The following is a 19,884-nucleotide window of genomic DNA, read 5'->3' as shown; positions in this document are numbered from 1 at the left end:
ATCAAAACTTAGTGAATTTAGTAATAAAAATATTATTTGCAGCACTTAATGCTTTTCATTGCCAAAGCTTATTGCAATATATGATGATGTATTTTAATTTCTTTTGGTTTAGATTTGATTGACAGGATGAGATCTGCTCTGTGGATTGGACTTAACAGTCTGAATTTCAACTATGGATGGCAATGGAGTGGCGGCAGTCCTTTCAGATATTTAAACTGGGATCTAGGTATGGGTAATTTTTAGAATGGTTTTAAGGATGAAAATCTGCAGCTAGACTGTTGAATGGATCTCAGTTACAATTTTGTACTATCCGACATATAAATATAGTATTTGTAATGAGAGCCATGTGAATAGATCATCATTGGAGCTGAGCTCCACTTTAAAGATCTGACAGTGGAGTTATGCTTTAATATGTAATCTGAAAATAAAAAAACAAAAACAAAACAGAAATTATCATCTTAAGGAAACCAAGTTCATTAGAAAAGTAAGAGAAAATCATATATCAAAAGTAAAATGCAATAAAATCCTACAGAACCTCTGTCTGGGTAACAGCTGGGTTGTATAAGGCATGTATTTAGAGGTAATGTTGAGTCAATTAAGACATCTAACATTCTCTTGATGCCCCTTAAACTTCACCATCTCCATCTGAGAGCATCTCAAAGTGTCCGTTCTCAGTGGCAGTGGGTATTAGTCTTTTTCAGAGTTTCTCCTCCTTATTTTGGGGACTTTCTTCTCATTTTATATCCTAAAGAGTCTTTGACCATCTGAGTCCCTGTGCATTTACATTCTAGCCCTGAAGTAATCTCTACTGTCATCACAGTAACAATGAGGTGGCTCAAATTCAAAATTCCTGTTATGCTCTCAGCTGCCTCACAAACCCCAATTTTATTCAACATTATATTTGCTTTCTGAGCAAATGTATTTCATTTTCTTAAATCTGAAAGTTCCTTTGGTGTTGGGGTATATGGCTACCTACCTTTCCTGACACCGTGACTGCGGGACGGCTTCAGACTCAGGCCTGCCTCTATCTTCCCCACAACTCCAGGGTTTATCTATTCCCTGCTGGTCCCATCAAACTTCCTGTCCCACCCTGTTGATTCAAGAGGTAGGGGAGCCTTGTGCCTTGGCCTCCTACCGCCTTCACCCAGGTTGTTTCTGCATTCCCTTGACAATGGGTCATATAGGTCAGTAATAAAATTCTCATGTCCAATAATTTTAGCAAATATGATCTTCCACTTATCTTCTTTTACTTTCTAAAAGATAAATAGAATTTATAAAAGGAATATGAATGTTTCCCTTAAATGCATACAATTTCTCTTAATTGTTAGTGTCTGATTATTCAAACACAGGGGTACATTCTTCTTTCAATACATATGTATATAATTCCTAGCATGAGCTGAAATTATGCACAAGAATCAATAGGAGAATATGCAGTGCACAAAAATATTGGGCCAAATTGTGTCCTCAGATTTCATGAGAGTAAATGAGGGCAGAATTTGTCTCATTAAGTTCACTATTCAGCAGTCATATCAGTATGACCTGACCCCAGTTGAATATTACATCAGATGTTATGTAATTCATATTTTATCATAAGTGTTTAAGGGGACATTGTCAAGTAAAGAGCTATTTTTGAACACATTTCTTTAGCTACAGTATAAAAATAATAATACCAATGAAATGCTGAGTCCATAATCTATATGGGAAAAGATACAAAATAAATCTGAGGATCTGCACTGCCTCTGAGGAATTTCATTGGCTTTGAATTAATTTTTTGAAGGAAATCCTTCTCTGGAACCTGAGAAAATCTGTGCAGTACTAAATCCTAGAAAAGGAGCTAAATGGGAAAACCGTGAATGCGATCAGAAAGTTGGCTATATTTGTAAAAGGGAAAACTCCACTTTGGATTCTTTCTCTCTTCCCTCAGGTAGGTCTGTCAATAAAAATTACAGTAAAAGCTTTTTATTTAAATTGTATGGATTTGGTCTGCAGAGATATGCAACAGAAATGCATTTTTATTTATATGAAATTACAAACTTGCTTCATCCAAGAGTAATTCTTTTTAAAAATCACATATGTTCTGTTTTGCTGGTTGCACAGAACAAACCATTCTACCCATTCCCCTGTTTTAAATACTCTAGGAATAATACCATTATTTAATTTTTCTAAAGTAGGATGTCTAATCTTTGGCAACTTTTCTAGAACTCAAATCACACCTAAGTTTAAACAATTTTTTTTTATTGATAAAAACAGAGATGACCATCCAAACCATGGACATCCTGACATAATTTAACTTCACAAAGTAGTAAAATGGATTGTGCTTCCCACGTAAAGCCAATAGGAGTTCAGGATGTTTAGCACCTGCTACAATGTGTTCTGAACTTCCAAGAATGACTCCCCTTGACTTGAGAGGTCACTGGATCTGGGCCTTAGCAAGCAGCAAGGTGATCACTGGAAGCCCTATAAAGACTGCAGTATGGGCTCATATCACCTCCTGATAAAGTCAAATGGAATTGGTCCCTAGGTATTAGAACCTGTAACTGGCAAAGGGAAAGATTTACTGCAGCACCACTTTTCTGAGAAAATAAAGGCAGCTATCCTGTCTCTGACAAACTGTTTAATGAGAACCTATGATGTAGTTGTAGAAAGTAAACATATACAGAGAGGTAATTGCTACTGTTGGGATTTTGTGGTTCACAATGAGTCTGATGCTGGGTAGAATCAAGGGACTTCGATTCTATGCGATGCGATTTGATGCGATTCAGTTCAACAAGGCTTTATTCAATATGTACAAAAGGAGAGCCCCTGGTACAAAAAATCAGGCAGAGTCCCTCCAGCAAGGAGCCCCTCCCCTTGCTATTTTATAGCATATGGCACTTACATAACAAGTTACATAACATGAACCTCTAACCAATCAGATTTAACCTTTCCATAAATGGATTTGTTTATCACATGTTCACAGTTTCTCATTCCACATGCTGAGCTCAATCCCCTCCCCCTGGCCAGGGGCGGCTCTACCTTTTTGGCCGCCCCAAGCAGTCATGCGCGGGAGGCGCCCCGGAGCCGCGGGAGCAGCGGACCTCCCGCGGGCATGACTGCAGAGGGACCGCTGGTCCCGCGTGGCTCGGCTGGACCTCCCGCGGTTGCGGACGGTTCGCGGGTCCGGCCGAGCCGCGGGACGAGCGCCCCCTCCGCAGTCATGCCTGCGGCAGGTCCGGTCGTCCCGGGGCTCCGGTGGACCTCCCGCAGGCATGACTGCGGCAGGTCCGCCGGCCCAGCCTGCCGCCCCCTAGATTTTGCCGCCCTAGGCACCAGCTTGTTTTGCTGGTGCCTAGAGCCGCCCCTGCCCCTGGCCTTCTCTAGAATGTTCCTAGGGTGGTGAGTCACAGCATGCTTCCCTATGCATAAGCACCCTGCAAACCACATTCCATCCAAAATGAACATAAGCATACCCTTCACTACTGTTGCGAGAATATACAAAACATAATTAGATGCAATGCATCATGTGAAAATATTACATCTGGAATTATAAAACATCATTTTGTCCAAATTTGCACATTTTGCAGTGTTGATGTTTTCAAACTGTGAAGTCCAGTTGGCACTGATATCATTTTTTTCTGTCTTGGTTGAATGTGTTTATATTTTCTACCCCAAATTCTGTGTATCATAGCAGATAGATCTAATAGCCTTACATATTTATATGCAGAATGAGAAAAAAAATACTTCCAGTATCTTAACTCTGCTTTTATTTTTAATTAATTGCATAATTAATTTCAAATTTAACCACACTTATTCCAGCCTCTAACTTGAATTGTTCTGAAATATTTTTATTTATTGTAGAGCTCTCTGCATCTAGTAAATGCCCAGAGGACTGGTTGCCATACACAGGTCACTGTTACGTGATTCACAGGGAGCCCAAAGTGTGGAAAGAAGCCTTGGCTTCCTGTAGAAAGAAGGATGGTGATCTGGCCAGTATCCGCAACATTGAAGAGCACAGCTTTATAGTGTCTCAGCTTGGGTACAGTGAGTATTTCCACTATCCAGTAATGTGCACATGTGGATAATTTTAAAAATTAGAAATGTTGTAGCTTTTTAATGGTTTATATTTAATTTATATGGATATTTACAGGTAAGCACACACATAAATATACATAAAAGATACCAGATGACTGATACTAACTTATCATCGCTGTTAATTTACAACATGTCTTTTGAAGGAAATCACAGCCCCCAGTTACTGCAGCATTGGGGAACTGCAGTGGTCACAAAAGGAGCAGCCGATACTGCTGCTAAGTAGAATGATTTGCTTTCCTGGTGGTATCTCCTATCTCTTCTTGAATGAACATGAAATAGACATTAAGTAGACATCATTGCCAATTTATCTGGAATGGCTTTGTAATACAATGTAACAATTTCAGCTCATCGTCATAAACTCTGCTCCTGAAAATTATTATTATTACAATGCAGATAAAAACATAGCCGAATTTATGTTCTTAGAGCCAATTGATGAGCTGTGGATTGGTTTGAATGACCTCAGGATTCAAATGTATTTTGAATGGAGTGATAAGATGCCTGTGACATACACAAAGTGGCTCCATGGAGAACCAACCACTGCAAACAGCAGACAAGAAGATTGTGTTGTTATGAAAGGACAGGTGAAATAATGCAATTATATCTATGCATTAACATCATATTTTCTTTCTGTTTTTTATTTTCAATTAGATGTCCAAAAACTGGAGAACTTGTTTTAGAATAATGCCATATGATGATATCTCTAGTTGCTCGGCAAATTTATGCTTTAAATTTTAGAGAAATTTAGATCAGTATTCAGATATGATAATACATTTACTTCTCTAGCATATCCAGCAATCCTTGTAACTCTGCACCCATGCTTCAGGCCAACTCAGTTCAACAGCTGTAGCTTCTTTATGAATCAATTCATGGACTAGCTTCAGGGAAAAATAATAAGCATATTTCTTTTTTACTTTTAAAGGAATGTTACAAAAAGAAAGAAAGAAAGAAAATAAGCAGTTGTGTAAAGAATTTTAGTTCCTCTTAACTGACAATCTTCTTCCCAAACTGCCTTCAGGATGGATACTGGGCAGACAGTGTTTGTGATAAGAAATTTGGATACATTTGCAAAAAGAGTCCATTGCAAGACACTCCTGGAACAGTGAAGCACATTGATCCTGGCTGCCAGAAGGTAAGGACAAAATAAATTATGTTTAGATCAGATAAAATCACCCTTGAAATAGCATGGTATTTTTGTATTTTTGACTAGAACATTGCTAGTTTATATTTGCTGATGATTTTCAATCTGAAAAAAATGTGGTCCTTCATTTAAACTAAATTTGATTTGAATTCCTTCAGACACATGCACCCCCCCATATATATATATATAAAAGCTCTATTTTTTCTCAGTACCCTCTCTGAATGAAACAGAAACCGGTATTGTAGCTTTGGGCATACACGATTCATGTTGGTATACATATATTTCAACACTGTGTAATTAGCTATTGGGTAGCACAGTGTGGGGATTTCCGAATTATGTGACATCACTTTCTCAATGGGTGCAGAAATGATGCTGTGTTCTACCAGTGGGAATCTGAATTATTAGAAATGACTAAGCACTAGAACTGTATTCATGAAACCATTTTAAAACAATTTGCTGTGTTTCCTGTTGTTATTTTTCTTCTCTCTTTCCCTTCCTTTTGTTTTCCTTAATGTATCATAGAATCATAGGATTAGAAGGGACCGCAATGGTCATCTAATCTAACCCCCTGCCAAGATGCAGGATTTGTTGTGTCTAAGCCATCCAAGACAGATGGCTCTCCAGCCTCTTTTTGAAAACCTCCTGTGACGAAGCTTCCACAATTTCTGAGGCAGTCTGTTCCATTGTCCTACTGTTCTTACAGTTAGGAAGTTTTTCCTGAGAGTTAATCTAAATCTGCTGTGCTATAATTTGAAGAACCCATTGCCTCTTGTCCTGATCTCAATGGCAAAAGAGAACAACTTTTCTCCATCTTTTTTATGGCAGACTTTCACATATTTGAAGACTGCTATCATGTTCCCCCCTCTTTAGCTCTTAAATATACCCAGTTAATTCAGCCTGTGTCACAGGGTTAGCATTCCATCCCTGTGATCATCTTTGTCACTCATCTCTGGCTCCTTTGCAGTTTCTCTACATCCTTTTTATACATTGGTGACCAAAATGGGACACAGTATTGCTGGGGCCTAACCAGCACTGAGTAGGGTGGTACAATCACCTCCCATGACTTGCCTAAAATTGCGTTTGCTTTTTTTACAACATCGCATTGGAGGTCGTGATCCACCACACCTCCCAGATCCTTCTGAGCTGTACTGCTGCAAAGCCAGTTTTCCCCCACTCTATATTTGTGAATTTGGTTTTTCTTCCCTACGTTGTAGCACCTTATTTCTTTGTTGAATTTCATTTTATTGTCTATAGTCCAGTTCTCCAATTTATCCCTCTGAATTTTAGCTCTATCCTCCAAAGTATTGGTAACCCTCCCAGCTTTGTTTCATCTGAAAATCTGATCAGTGTGCTCTCTATTCCTACATCCAGGTAGTCAATAAAGATGTTAAACAACATTAGACCCAGAACAGATCCCTGTGGAACCCCACTTGAGACCTCCCTCCAATCCGATTCATTCCATTAATAGTTACTCTTTGTTTGTGGTTGTTTAACCGATTATGTATCCACTTAATGACAGTTCTGTTGAGCCCACATTTCTCCTGCTTTCTTATTAGAATGTTATGTGGGACTGTGTCAACGGCCTTGATGAAGTCCAGATATATTATGTCCACCACATTCCCCTATCTACCAAATCAGTTACCCTGTCAAAGAAGGAAATCAAGCTCATTTAGTGGCATAATTTGTTCTTGGTAAATCCATGCTGGCTGCTAGTGATCACCCCTTTATCCTCCAGGTATTCACAAATTGAATATTTTATACAGTGCTCTAGTGGTTCCCAGGTATTGAAGTCAGCCTGACTGGTCTATAGTTTCCCAGCTCCTCCTTTTCCCCCTTGTTAAAGATGGGCACTACGTTAGCCCTTCTCCAGTCTTCTGGGACCCCACCTGTCATCCATGAGTGTGTAAATATTATTGCGAGTGGCTCTAAGATTCCTTCAGCTAATTATTTCAGTACCTCAGTTAAATAGCATCCAGCCCCGCTGATTTGAAGTCATTGAAATTGATCAGAAGATTTCAGACATGTTCTTTATTTATTTTGATCTGCATCCCTTCCCCTTTATTGTCTCTGGTAACTTTGCTAGTCATCTGGGTACATGTTCTTCTTTTCTGTGAGAAGACTGAAGAAATGGAGGCACTGGGCAGCTCTGCCTTCCTTTCATCTTGACCAGCTCACCTCCTCCTTTGAGCAGCAGACCCACACCACCCTGGATCTTTCTTTTTGTCTGACATATTTGAAGAACCCCTTCTTGTTGTCTCTAACATTTCTTGCAGGTGTAACTCATTCTTTGTCTTGGCTTTCCTGATTTTGTCCCTACACTATTGCACTGTTCCCATGTACACTTCCTTGGTGATGTGCCCCTCCTTCCATTTCCTGTATGTATCCCTTTTGGTTTTTCAATTTTTCAATTTTTTTTAAACCATTTGAACTAAATTGTGCCTTTTTGTCCGATGAGTTTGGTGATGTTAATGGGCCACTTCGCCTTGAATGGTTCCGTAGAGTATGTGTTAACTACTTATGTTGAACTATCTGTTCAACCTTGTATTCAGTTGTGGCACTCTGAGTACCTTTTCCAGCCCCAAGGAAGAGATTTGTGTGTAACCCTTCTGCCAGATGAAGCCAGCAGCAACCAGGGCTGGGTTCAATATCTAGGGGTTCCTTTCCATTGATACAACACAGACCCAGCTCGAGCCCCCACCCAGTAGCCTGGGAAATTTACACACCACCCCTGGGTGCCTCTGAAAGGCAATGCTTCTGCGCTCACAAGCACACAGTCTGAGTGTAGAAAAGAAACTTTTAATAAAAGGAGGGAAGTAACTCGACATTAATTTGGGAAAACTCCAAAAACAGGGTTCATAAACATAAACCATGAGTAAAAGACCCACCTCCACGTAGGTTGTGCAGTGTCCTTTTCCCCTCAGGTTCTTAAGTCCAGCAACCCAAAAGTCCCTTTCACATGCCCAATCCTTCTCTGCACCCCACTCACGGTTACTGTCCTTGGTCAGTGCAGACCCAGAGTTCAGAGGTGCATCTGCAGAGTTCACCTCCCCCTGCCTGGGTGGGCTAAAGAGGTACCTTACTCGCTCCACTGCTCAGGCACTTGCTCACCATCCTTCTCTGACAGCCACCCTGCCTGCCACCTGCTCACTGCTGTCACCGCGCGTCTCCATCAGCTGCCCTGCTGGTGGCTGGCTCACTGCTCTGGCTGTACCTCTCCACTCTGCGGCATCAGCCACTCATTCACCAGCTGATTGTCAGTCGCCTTCTGCTGCTACCTGCCTTTCTGATGTGACCTCTGCACATCAGTCATTAGTGATTTTTGGCTCTTTGCAGGCTGGGCAGAAACACAGATTTCAGCTCTGATAGGGCATTTAACATAACAAAGGGGTGCCGCCTCCTGGCTGGGGATACCTGTTCCCACTCCTCTTACTTTCACAGGGCTCTGACTTTTGAGCCTCTGGCTTATCAAGATTCTTTCAACTGATGGCCCCCTCATCTGGGACAGGTTAAGCACAGTCCTGGTTCCCTGTATTCCTACAATAATTGCAACATTGGTAACCATATTTCACTATCCCTGCATTCAGAACTAAGGTGATTTGTAACCCAACCCCATCCAAAGTTGATCACTTTGACACCACTCTATCTGCTGAATATCTAAGCAGAGCAGGACCAAACTGTATTTACATTAACACACCCAAGTCATTCTCCCTCCCAGCTATCTGTCAGGGAAGTATTCATTCAAACCCTGCTTACTTGTGTAGCTCAAAAGTTGTCTTTCTCACCAACAGAAGTTGATCCAATAGAAAATATTACCTCACCTACCTTGTCTCTCTTAGGCCAGGTCTACCTACAGAGTTAAGTCGACTTAAGTTATGTCAATGATCATAAATCACTGTAATTACATCACTTCTGCAAGTTCACACAATGCTCCTAGTGTTGGCAGAGCATATCCACAGTTGGTGCTTTAGCACCAACAGAGAGAGCAGTGCACCATGGGAAGCTAGCCCACTCTGCAAATTGCCACCTTCTCCTGGTAGAATTTCTGGGAATGGATCACAGTGTATCATGGGGGTGGGCTCAGCACCCCATGATGCAGTTTTCTCTATCCCATAATTCCAAGGGCTTCTGACTGCATTTCCTGCCATTTTTCAGCTGTGACTGTAAAATTTGTGCCCCCCATGTCTGACTGAAAGTATGGACCATGCCCTGCTCACCAGTCTTGTGATAAGCATTTTGAACATAACAGAGCTGATCCTGTTGTATTATATGAGCTGAAAATCTGAACAGGAATCCATGCTGCCTGCCGTGCTGTGTGCTATGGACAGAAACAATTCAAGATTGATGTTTGCATTCACAGTGCTGCACATGGTGGACTGTTGCTATTGGGTTCAGGAAACAAGCACTGAATGGTGGGATCAGAGGGTATGGCTACACTTACAAATCTGCAGTGCTGGTAGTTGCAGCGCTGGTCGTCCAGCTGTGCAGGGCCAGTGCTGGTGTGTGGCCACATTTGCAGCATTTGCAGCGCTGTTGGGAGTGATGCATTATGGGCAGCTATCCCAGCATTCAAGTGGCAGCAACGTGCTTTTCAAAAGAGGGGGCTGGGGTGGGGCGTAGTGTGACAGGGAGCGGGCGAGAGAGAGAGTGGATTTTTGGAGCCAACACTGTGTGTTACCTTCCTGCCTTGAAAAATCAGAACATGTTCCCGATCCCTTACCCTTAACTCTTAACTGCAAATGGCCTGCAGCCAACGGACTCCCTCTCTCCCCTCTGCCCCGTTTCTGTCAAGCAAACACTCACTCCCTGCCTGCCTCACTATCTCATTTGATTGTTCACAGATTGATCACAGCAAACAGGAGCTGTGTTTGTAGATAAGCAGCTCCGGGATCAACGGAGCTACGGAGCTACGAGTTCACAACAAAACAAAGAGAGGCTGCATAACAAAACAAAGAGAGTAATTTATAAAAGCATTCTGGGATATCTGCTAATACCCTGGAGGCCAATAACAGCGCTGGTGTGTGGCCACACTTGATGACCAGCGCTGCAGCACCAGCGCTGCAATCTTTATTCCCCATGCTGAGCCAGGTGTACGGCCAGCGCTGCAGCCAGGGAGTTGCAGCGCTGGATGTGCCCTGCAGGTGTGGACACTTACTAATTGCAGCGCTGGAAAGCCTCCACCAGTGCTGCAACTCGCAAGTGTAGCCATACCCAGAGTGTGATGCAGGTACGGGATGACAAGCAGTGGCTGCAGAACTTTGGTATGCACACAGCCACCTTCCTTCAACTCTGTGTGGAGCTCGTCCTGACCCTGCGGTGCCAAAACACCAAAATGAAAGCTGTCCTAACAGTGGAAAAGCATGTGGCGATCGCTGTGTGGAAGCTGGCAACTCCCGGCTGCTACCAATTAGTCATTAATCAGTTCGGAGTTGGGAAGTCCACTGTGGGGGTTGCAGTGATTCAAGTGTGCAGGGCCATTAATCGCCTCCTGCTATGAAGGTCAGGGACACTGTGCAATGTGCTAGAAAAAGTGGATGGCTTTGTGGTAACTGGATTCCCTAATAGCGGCAGGGCAATAGGCGCCAACTTCTTATCCATAACACGAGCAATCTGACACTGCCTTGCTCTAATTTTGTTGCAAAAAGCTCTATGCAGCTTGTCGAGATGGTTTTATGATGTCGGCGTAGCAGGAGAGTTAAATTGGCAGCAGGAGCATTGTTGTGTGAACACCTCCACAGATTTGTCAACAAAACTTAATTAAATAGACAGAGGAAACCCTAATCAAATATTCCCATTTGTTTTGAATTTCTGTTCTTTCCACATCAACTATATCAGCACTACAAAACAAATACTCCCATCTTCTATTTTGATCAAGGACATTGATTCATTAATTAATTAATTTGTTCTATTGTTGAATAAATTCTCTGTTCTGTATGGTTATAATTTTTTTAACTACAGTAACACCTATTTATCAGCTGTTAAGTGTCAAAAGAGGATAATGCATCATCACTTTGATTTGTAGGTTTGTGGATGTTTACTTAGGCTTAGTTACTTTTGTGAGTTTATTATTGGATTCCAAATTAATATATCATTTTGCAAGGGCAGAGTATAGTCAATATATTATATCACAATCTATTACTAATTCATGGTCATTCCTGATTGATGTTGACAGGGCTGGGAAAGACATGGTTTTTACTGTTACTTGATTGGACATACATTTGTAACATTTTCAGAGGCAAAGAAAACCTGTGAAAGGAGTAAAGGTTATCTAACAACTGTTGGAGACAGGTATGAAAAACACTTTTAAATTTGTGCTTTTGATGGAATAATCTTAGAACTTTCTAAAATACTTAAGAACTTTTAAAAAAAAAATTCCAGAGTTAAAACAGATAAATATAAAAAGTTTGAATCAATACAAAAAATGTTCTATTTCATGAGAAGTTACTCAGAAAATACATGTTTTTTTCAGACTAACTATTATATTTTGATATGTTCACTTTTGACAGTTCTCCAAACAGGTAGAAAGTAAAGCCATTTGCATCTGTAGCGCTACAAAATTACATTTGAGAAGAAAAAAAACATTTTTGTTTTGGAAAAAAATCGCATTTCCGCTTTACCAGATCTCACCCCCTGCCATGGCTGTCTCTGCTTTATAAGAGCTAGTGTTCAGTACAGCAGTTACTCATGCTACAAACTATGTAACTCAGAGAGGCATTTTCACGTAAAAACAAATGTTACTGAAACTAAATTTTATGAGTGTATCACAATAGCTTGGTGTGCTAGGTCCTTATCAAAGAGTTAGCAATACAAGGATTATTCAGATGCAAAAAAAAAACCAACCCAAATGCAAGTTGGTAAATTAAATCAAAGCCTAGGAGGGCTTTTAGGGCGGTGTCAGCATGAGATGATGGCATGATAATGAAGAACAAAGTGGGGAAAATAAGCAGAAAGAGAAAAACACGAAAAAGTCAGAATGAGAGCTGGGAGCAAATGAAGGACCTGCTGGTGAGAGACAGCGATCCTGGATGAAAGAAAGGGCTCAAAGGGGATAGTTTGAAAGGGTCTGGGAGAATGGAGAAAGTGAAAGAGGGATATACTATAGTAAAGGACACTGAAGACTGAAACACCATTAATGCAGCTATAGAAAGGGGATGGTGCCTCGCAGCAGAGAGGAAATATACCTGTGCCAGCACTTGGTAAGCTTTTGAAATCTCAGTCATTTGTGGACATTACAAACTATGAGAAAATTAGGTTTAATCTCAGTTAGCCACTTCCTCTCTTTACAGATATGAGCAAGCCTATCTAACTAGTCTGATTGGGCTGAGGCCTGAAAAATATTTTTGGATCGGTCTTTCAGATGTAGAGAAACAAGGGACTTTCAAGTGGACCGACGGTGAAGAAGTTCTGTTCACTCACTGGAATTCAGCAATGCCTGGTATGTTTTGTCATAGGTATTTTCCATTGGCTTGTCTACTTTGTGCAGCAACACACCCCACAGGTGTATGAATTCTAATGCACATTGCAACAGGGCTGCCACTTCCTGAGCAGTCTCTCTTGGTCATAGTGCCCATTACAGTGGCTTCCCCTTGTTCGTCCCCCTACTGGGCCACTTAGACTCCCCACAGTAGGGTCGGCTCTAGGTATTTTGCCGCCCCAAGCACGGCAGGCAGGCTGCCTTCAGCGGCTTGCCTGCAGGAGGTCCCCGGTCCCACGGATTCGGCGGCACGCCTGCGGGAGGTCTGCCAAAGCCGCAGGACCAGCGGACCCTCCACAGGCATGCCGGTGAAGGCAACCTGCCTGCCGCCCTCGCGGCGACCGGCAGAGTGCCCCCCGTGGCTTGCCGCCCCAGGCACGCGCTTGGCGTGCTGGTGCCTGGAGCCGCCCCTGCCCCGCAGCCTTCCTTATAAATCCTACTACCCTCCACTTGGAGTTGGTTTAATGCCCATAAACAGTCCTGCCCATAAAGTCCCATCACTGCAATCCAAAGGGTCACACTTATCTCTGGCTCTTCTACCATCCACACAGAGCTCTTTTCCTGCCACAGCCCACTCTTCACAGGGTTGCTTCTCATAGCCCCGGAGTTCAGCTTTCTGGCTCTGGCTTCTTCTCTTGCCAGCATCCCTCCTCCCCTCCCCCCCATTCCAAGGAAGAAGGCAATCAATTTACTGTCCTGCTCCAGAGAGCTCCTCCAAATTGGCTGAAAGAGAGGGGAGCCCTGCCCTACCCTACATTCCATGGCTCCCAATACTGGGCCCTTAACAGAGCAGTGTCCTGGGGTTTTCCCTGTATCCAACTCCTTATTCCCTGGGACTGCTTCCTCTCTTCCACTACCAGGCCATTTCCTCAGCCTTTGTTCATTCCAAGTCCCTGGAACAGAGTCTTCTGGATCCCCTCTACTCTTAAAGGGCCAGTGTACCCTGTTACACGCAGGAGCATGGGGCACACTAAGTGGCTCGTGTCGACTCTGCTGGCATGCACTAAAAGTTCCTTAGTGCAGGTCATTGTAGTACTGTTTCAATCTTACTTCATTAATGTGTATTAGAGAACTTTTAGTGCATGCCAACAGGGTCTACGTGGGCCTGTTAGTGTGCAACGTGTTGGTGCGCATTAGAATTAAGACCAGAGTGTATTGCTATACCATGCAGAGGAGCCCCATGGCTTGAATCCATTTTTTAAAGGCTGAATTTTGAAATTCCAGTGAAATTTCATTCTTCAGCAGGGGTGATGTATAGACTGGTTAGTGACTCTCAAATACATCTTTAGTGAATGTTGCCACGATTACAGTGGTAGCTGCATCTCTGTGCCCTTTATGGTTTCTCTGAGTGCTCCTGCTCAGGTATTAGGTCACATGCCTTTACCTATTCCAGGGTAGAATTTCACAATTCTCCCATTCTTTGGCTGATCCTGGGCTACAGGACCCTGTGTATCAACTGCTATTACCCTGCAGATCTGGCTGAGTTTGGGCACCTGCAGTTCTTCCATTGAGGAGTTTGTGACCAGTGGTATACAGAGATCAGATTAGAGCTGGGCAAATATTGGAGGGAAATAGAAAATTTGCCAAACATGCATTTTGGGGGTTATCCAAACTATTTGGCCATTTCAAAACAAAGTATTTTGACTTTTCATTCAGAAGCAGAGTTTCATTTTGAAAATTAGGTGGTTTTTTTTTTCTTTTTAAAGTGTGGATGAAAAGACACCCAAAACAAAAGGTAAAACAGAAAAAAAAGCATTTCAAATTGAAGGAAATGTTTCTTTCAACTCAAAATCATTTTTTTCCCATCCTTTTCATTTCGGGGAGAAAAAAAATGAAAAAAAGATCATGTAAGTTTAAATGGAAGTGATTTTTTTCCATTAATTATTTACTCTACTATAGCTCAGACAGCCTTCTTTTTTAAAAAAGTGTTGATTTGAACATTGTAGGAACAAAGCGTCTTTAAAGAAAAAAGGATTTTAAAACAACAAACAGTCTTCATGTATATCTATCATAAATGTCTTGTCTTAGACCCTGATGTTAGACCTATGCAGGCCTAACTTCTTTCAGCTCACCCAACAGTTTATTATGTCTCAGTCTGGTTCCCTTCAATTAACTATTGCCTTGAGAGTGTGACCCTCTTTTAACTTGGCTATAGTTCTTTTGTTCTTCTATGTTGCCAGACTTTCACCCTTCCTGGTCCAAACCATTTTGCAGGTTGGCTGAAGAGGAGGTCAAACCATCCAAGCTAACAGTTGTGGCATTGTCTCTTAACAACTCTTGAATGTTTCCTGAGAAGTGGCTAGCTTGAGTCATTCTTTTCTTTCCTGCCTGTTTTCCAAGACAGCCCACTACTGAGTTAACTATTCATATAGTTAACATCCCAAAAACGAGGCCAATATATATTATTCACAAAGCACTACAGAGCAGTTCCAAATCTGTCACAAATGACTCTATTGCCAGCTTGGTACCACTATGAAAGATGTCATGAGTGATCTGCTGTTTATATCCGTTTAGTCAGCTTTTAACCCACCAAGACAAAAAAGCCAAAACATAGGATCAGAATCCCGAAATTTGCTATTGTTGTTTATGGGCAAGTATCACAGACCACTAAGTACTAGGGCCTGATCCTCCTTTGGCCTGCCCAATGTATAGCCATTTACATCAGGGTCAAGTGGGTGTAAATACTGTCATTCTGATCTGGTAGCCTTTTCCGTTCGCTTTTCACTTATTTTTGCACCACTGCAAAGAATCAGGCTCCAGGTCTGTGTAGCCCGTGTCTCATTGACCTACCATGAACATCTAATAGATTTCTCCTTTAAGGGCTACACTCTTAGCTTCTCTTGGAATTAAAAGGAGTTTCCCAGGCTCAGGGTTGTGATTCCAAACTATTTTCTGTTTTTCCAACTAGCCAGGACCAAAGTATTTCTCCTTATTTTGTGCTTTTGAGATACTAACCAAGATTGCATTCATAGACTAGAAGATTAGGGTTGGAAGAGACCTCAGGAGGCCATCTAGTCCAACCCTCTGCTCCACACCAACTAAATCTTCCCAGCCAAGGTTTTATCAAGCTGGGCCTTAAAAAACCTCTAAGGATGGAGATTCCACCACCTCCCTAGGTAACCCATTCCAGTGCTTCACCACCCTCCCAGTGAAATAGTTTTTCCTAATATCCAATCTAGACCGCCCCCACTGCAACTTGAGACCATTGCTCTTTGTTCTGTCATCTGCCACCACAGAGAATAGCCGAGATCCATCCTCTTTAGAACCCCCCTTCAGGTAGTTGAAGGCTGCTACCGAATCCCCCCTCACTTTTCTCTTCTAAAGACTAAATAAGCCCAGTTCCCTCAGCCTCTTCTTGTAAGCTATGTGCCCCAGCTCCCTAATCATTTGTTGTGCCGAATAGAGGGGAATAATCACTTCCCTCAATCTGCTGGCAATGCTCCTACTAATGCAGCCCAATATGCCATTGGCCTTCTTGGCAACAAGGGCACACTGTTGACTCATGCCCAGCTACTCATCCACTGTAATCCCCAGGTCCTTTTCTGCAGAACTGCCACTTAGCCAGTCAGTCCCCAGCCTGTAGCAGTGCATTGGATTTTTCTGTCCTAAGTGCAGGACTCTGCACTTGTCCTTGTTGAACCTCATCAGATATCTTTTGGCCCAATCCTCCAATTTGTCTAGGTCACGCTGGACCCTATCCTTACCCTCCAGTGTATCTACCTCTTCCCCCAGCTTAGTGTCATCTGCAAACTGTCTGAGGGTGCAATCCATCCCATCATCTGGCTCATTAATGAAGATGTTGAACAAAATCAGCCCCAGGACCAACCCCGGGGCACTCCACTTGATACCAGCTGTCTACTAGACATTGAACCATTGATCACTACCCATTCAGCCTGGTGATCTACCCACCTTTCTATCCACCTTATTCACTCGAGCCATACTTTTTTAACTTGCTGGCAAGAATACTGTGGGAGACCGTATCAAAAGCTTTGCTAAAGTCCAAGATATATCACCGCTTTCCCCATATTCACAGAGCTAGTTATCTCATCATAGAAGGCAATCAGGTTGGTCCGGCATGACTTGCCCTTGTTGAATCCATGTTGACTGTTCCTGATCACCTTCCTCTCCTCCAAGTGTTTCAAAATGGATTCCTTAAAGACCTGCTCCATGATTTTTCCAGGGACTTAGGTGAGGCTGACCGGTCTGTAGTTCCCTGGATTCTCCTCCTTCCCTTTTTTAAAGATGGATACTATATTTGCCTTTTTCCAATTGTCCAAGATCTCCCACTATCACCACAAGTTTTCAAAGATAATGGCCAATGGATCTGCAATCACATCAGCCAACTCCCTTAGCACCTTTGGATGCATTAGATCTGGACCCATGGACTTGTGCATGCCCAGCTTTTCTAAATAGTCCTTAACCTGTTCTTTCACCACTGAGGATTGCTCACCTCCTCCCCATAATTCCTTAAATATATATTGCAGTCAGAGGTATTTGTAGTTCTTCTTTCACAATCCTTACAAGGGTACAAGCTACTTTGTGTAGAGAATGAAAGGAAGATGGATTGGATAGAAAAAGTACTACAGAAAACTGGCTGTAAGATGTTGACTAGTTTGCAGGCATGTGTTTAGCTGCTCTCAGGTGGTTTCTGTATCTGCTTTCCATGCTCCTATCTATTCATCCATTTTGTTCCTCTTATCTCTTTATTACTGGGTTAGACAGCTTGCGTTAAGATTTCTTTTAAATAATACAATACATATGATAAACAGAACCACAGAAAAGTTTGACAAAAACTGGTTGCTTTATGGAAGTGGTCCATGGAATATTGTTCCAAATGGCTTTCAGGCTCTGAGACCACATACTGCCAAATAAAGAATGTGAAAGTCAGGTGAGTATGTGGATGTGTGAACATTTCAGAAGTTATTTGTAGGATCTTGATCATTTCAAGATGACAGACTACCAGCTACTTGCATTGTCACAGAAAAGACCTAGGCAGGGTGTCCTTTAGATACCAATGATTGCCCATGCATTTGAGATTTAAAATTTTTGGCACAGGAGTTAAGATGCTGGACAACTCCAATCTCGTCTTTTCAGTTTAAATGATTCACTTTGCAAAACTCTTTATTCGAGCAGCCAGATAACTATTACCCAATTCCAATACAGGTTTCACTCTCATAAAACATAATAAAATGAGATATGCAAATTACAGGGGGAACAAAAAGAAAAAAAAAGTGTGCATTTTAATTTCATTTACATCTCATGAAGGAAGAAAGCCAGGGTGTGTAGCAATGAGAACTGGAAGTGCAGCTGGACTATGGCATGTTCAGGACTGTGAAGAAAAGGCAAAATTTCTCTGCAAACAACCAGCTGAAGCAATGACCCTTCATCCTCCTGTTCCAGAAAAAAAATCTTACTCCAAATGCCCCATGGGTTGGGATTCAAACAATAACATCAGTTCATGCTTCAAAGTAAGTATTAAATTTCCAAACTAATAATGAACCGGATACATGCAGATAGATACAAAGAAAGTCTAGACTTCAGAGACTACCAGGCTATGGTACAAACATAACAAGCTAGTGTATAGACTATGTATAGGTCTTGTTTTAACTGTCAATTATCAGTGAAACAGCCGATTATCTGAACAGGGCATTCTGTAATCCAATTTAAATACATTTACTTTTATATGATTAGCTATTTGATTTCTCAGATTGTCTTAAATCCCCATACAGGAAAATAGCAAGGATGTCTTTTTTTCAATGCATATAACCTAATATACAGTGTTTAATTGTAAAATATATCATTAGCCTTTTGTGAGAGAAGGAAACCAAAAGAAATCATGGCTTGAAGCTCGAGATTTTTGTAGAGAGATAGGAGGAGATCTGGCTGCCATCAATAGTGAAGAAGAAGAAGAAGTGATACAGCATTCAATAGTGTAAGTATAGGCATCATAATTGGTCTTTCAGTATAACAATATTGCAGTATCAGAGAGGTAGCCGTGTTAGTCTGGATCTGTAAAAGCAGCAAAGAGTCCTGTGGCACCTTATAGACTAACAGAAGTTTTGGAGCATGAGCTTTCATGGATGAATACCCACTTCGTTGGATGCATGTATATTGCAGTATAACATGTTGTATAACAAAACTAAAAATGCTATTGGATCCTTCCTAAGATAGTCAGTTGAAAATCTATTAATATGTATAGTTAGGTTTATTAGAAAAAGGGTTGAGTCAATACAAAAACTTCACAAGTTAAACAGACTTGCTATGTACTAATTTCTAAGTATGATTGGGAAGATTGGTTCAGATGGTACAAAAAACTTAAGAACAATGGAAAGAAATGAATGGCCAATGTTTCCATTTAGGACTCATTTCTAACTACATTTCCTAGAAATGTAGGACAGGAAGGGACCTCGAGGTCATCCATTTTCCCATACTGAGGCCAGACCAAATATATCTGGATATATCTGATAGCTATAAGTGGTTCTGAATGTTTCCAGGCTAATGTACTCCTCTCAGGAGTCTGATTTGTCTTGGCTAACCCCAAGTTTCATCTCACTTAAAAACTACTTGGTTAAAAATCAGACATAAAAATACAAAAGTGCAACAGCACACTATTTCTGAAAAATTGCTTACTTTTCTATTTTTACCATATAATTATAAAACAAATCAATTGGAATATAAATATTTTACTTATATTTCAGTGTATAATATATAGAGCAGTATCAACAAGTTTGTAGGAAATTTTAGTTTGTACTGACTTCCCTAGTGCTTTTTATGTAACCTGCTGTAAAATTAGGCAAATATCTAGATGAGTCGATGTACCCCAGGAATACCTCTGGGTATCCCCAGGGGCATGTGTACCCCTGGTTGAGAACCACTGGCCTAGACTGTTCCTAACAGGTGTTTGTTTAACCTGTTCTTAAAAACCTTCGGTGACGGGGATTCCACAACTGCCTTGGTGACCTATTCCAGTATTTAACAATCCTTATACTTAGAATGTTTTTCCTAATATCTAAGCTAAATGTCCATTGCTGCAGATTAAGCCAATTACTTCTTTTCCTAACTTTAGTGGACATGGAGAACAATTGATTCCCACCCTCTTTATAACAGCCCTTAAAATATTTGAAGACTATTACTAGGTTCTCCCTCAGTCTCCTTTTCTCTAGGCTAAGTGTACCCATTTTTAAACCTTTCCTCATACTCAGGT

General features: G+C 41.5%; 1 protein-coding gene across 6 annotated transcripts in view; it reads left to right on the top strand.

Annotated features, from left to right (window-relative positions):
• LOC120397230 (macrophage mannose receptor 1-like) overlaps positions 1–19,884 on the top strand; it is a 58,303-nt gene that overhangs the window by 11,309 nt on the left and 27,110 nt on the right. For 4 of the 6 annotated variants that reach the window (XM_039522925.1, XM_039522927.1, XM_039522923.1 and 1 more), the window contains exons 5-13: positions 113–226; positions 1,778–1,924; positions 3,838–4,020; positions 4,465–4,652; positions 5,087–5,200; positions 11,379–11,494; positions 12,493–12,641; positions 17,946–18,148; positions 18,485–18,612. In XM_039522925.1, the coding sequence (XP_039378859.1) occupies positions 113–226; positions 1,778–1,924; positions 3,838–4,020; positions 4,465–4,652; positions 5,087–5,200; positions 11,379–11,494; positions 12,493–12,641; positions 17,946–18,148; positions 18,485–18,612 (1,342 nt within the window). The remainder of the gene's footprint in view (positions 1–112; positions 227–1,777; positions 1,925–3,837; positions 4,021–4,464; positions 4,653–5,086; positions 5,201–11,378; positions 11,495–12,492; positions 12,642–17,945; positions 18,149–18,484; positions 18,613–19,884) is intronic. The other 2 variants (XM_039522926.1, XM_039522924.1) reach the window with 1 other exon arrangement.

The sequence above is a fragment of the Mauremys reevesii genome, linkage group 2 (assembly GCF_016161935.1).
Source record: "Mauremys reevesii isolate NIE-2019 linkage group 2, ASM1616193v1, whole genome shotgun sequence".
Classification (NCBI taxonomy): domain Eukaryota; kingdom Metazoa; phylum Chordata; order Testudines; family Geoemydidae; genus Mauremys; species Mauremys reevesii.
This window is presented reverse-complemented; position numbering and strand designations above follow the sequence as displayed.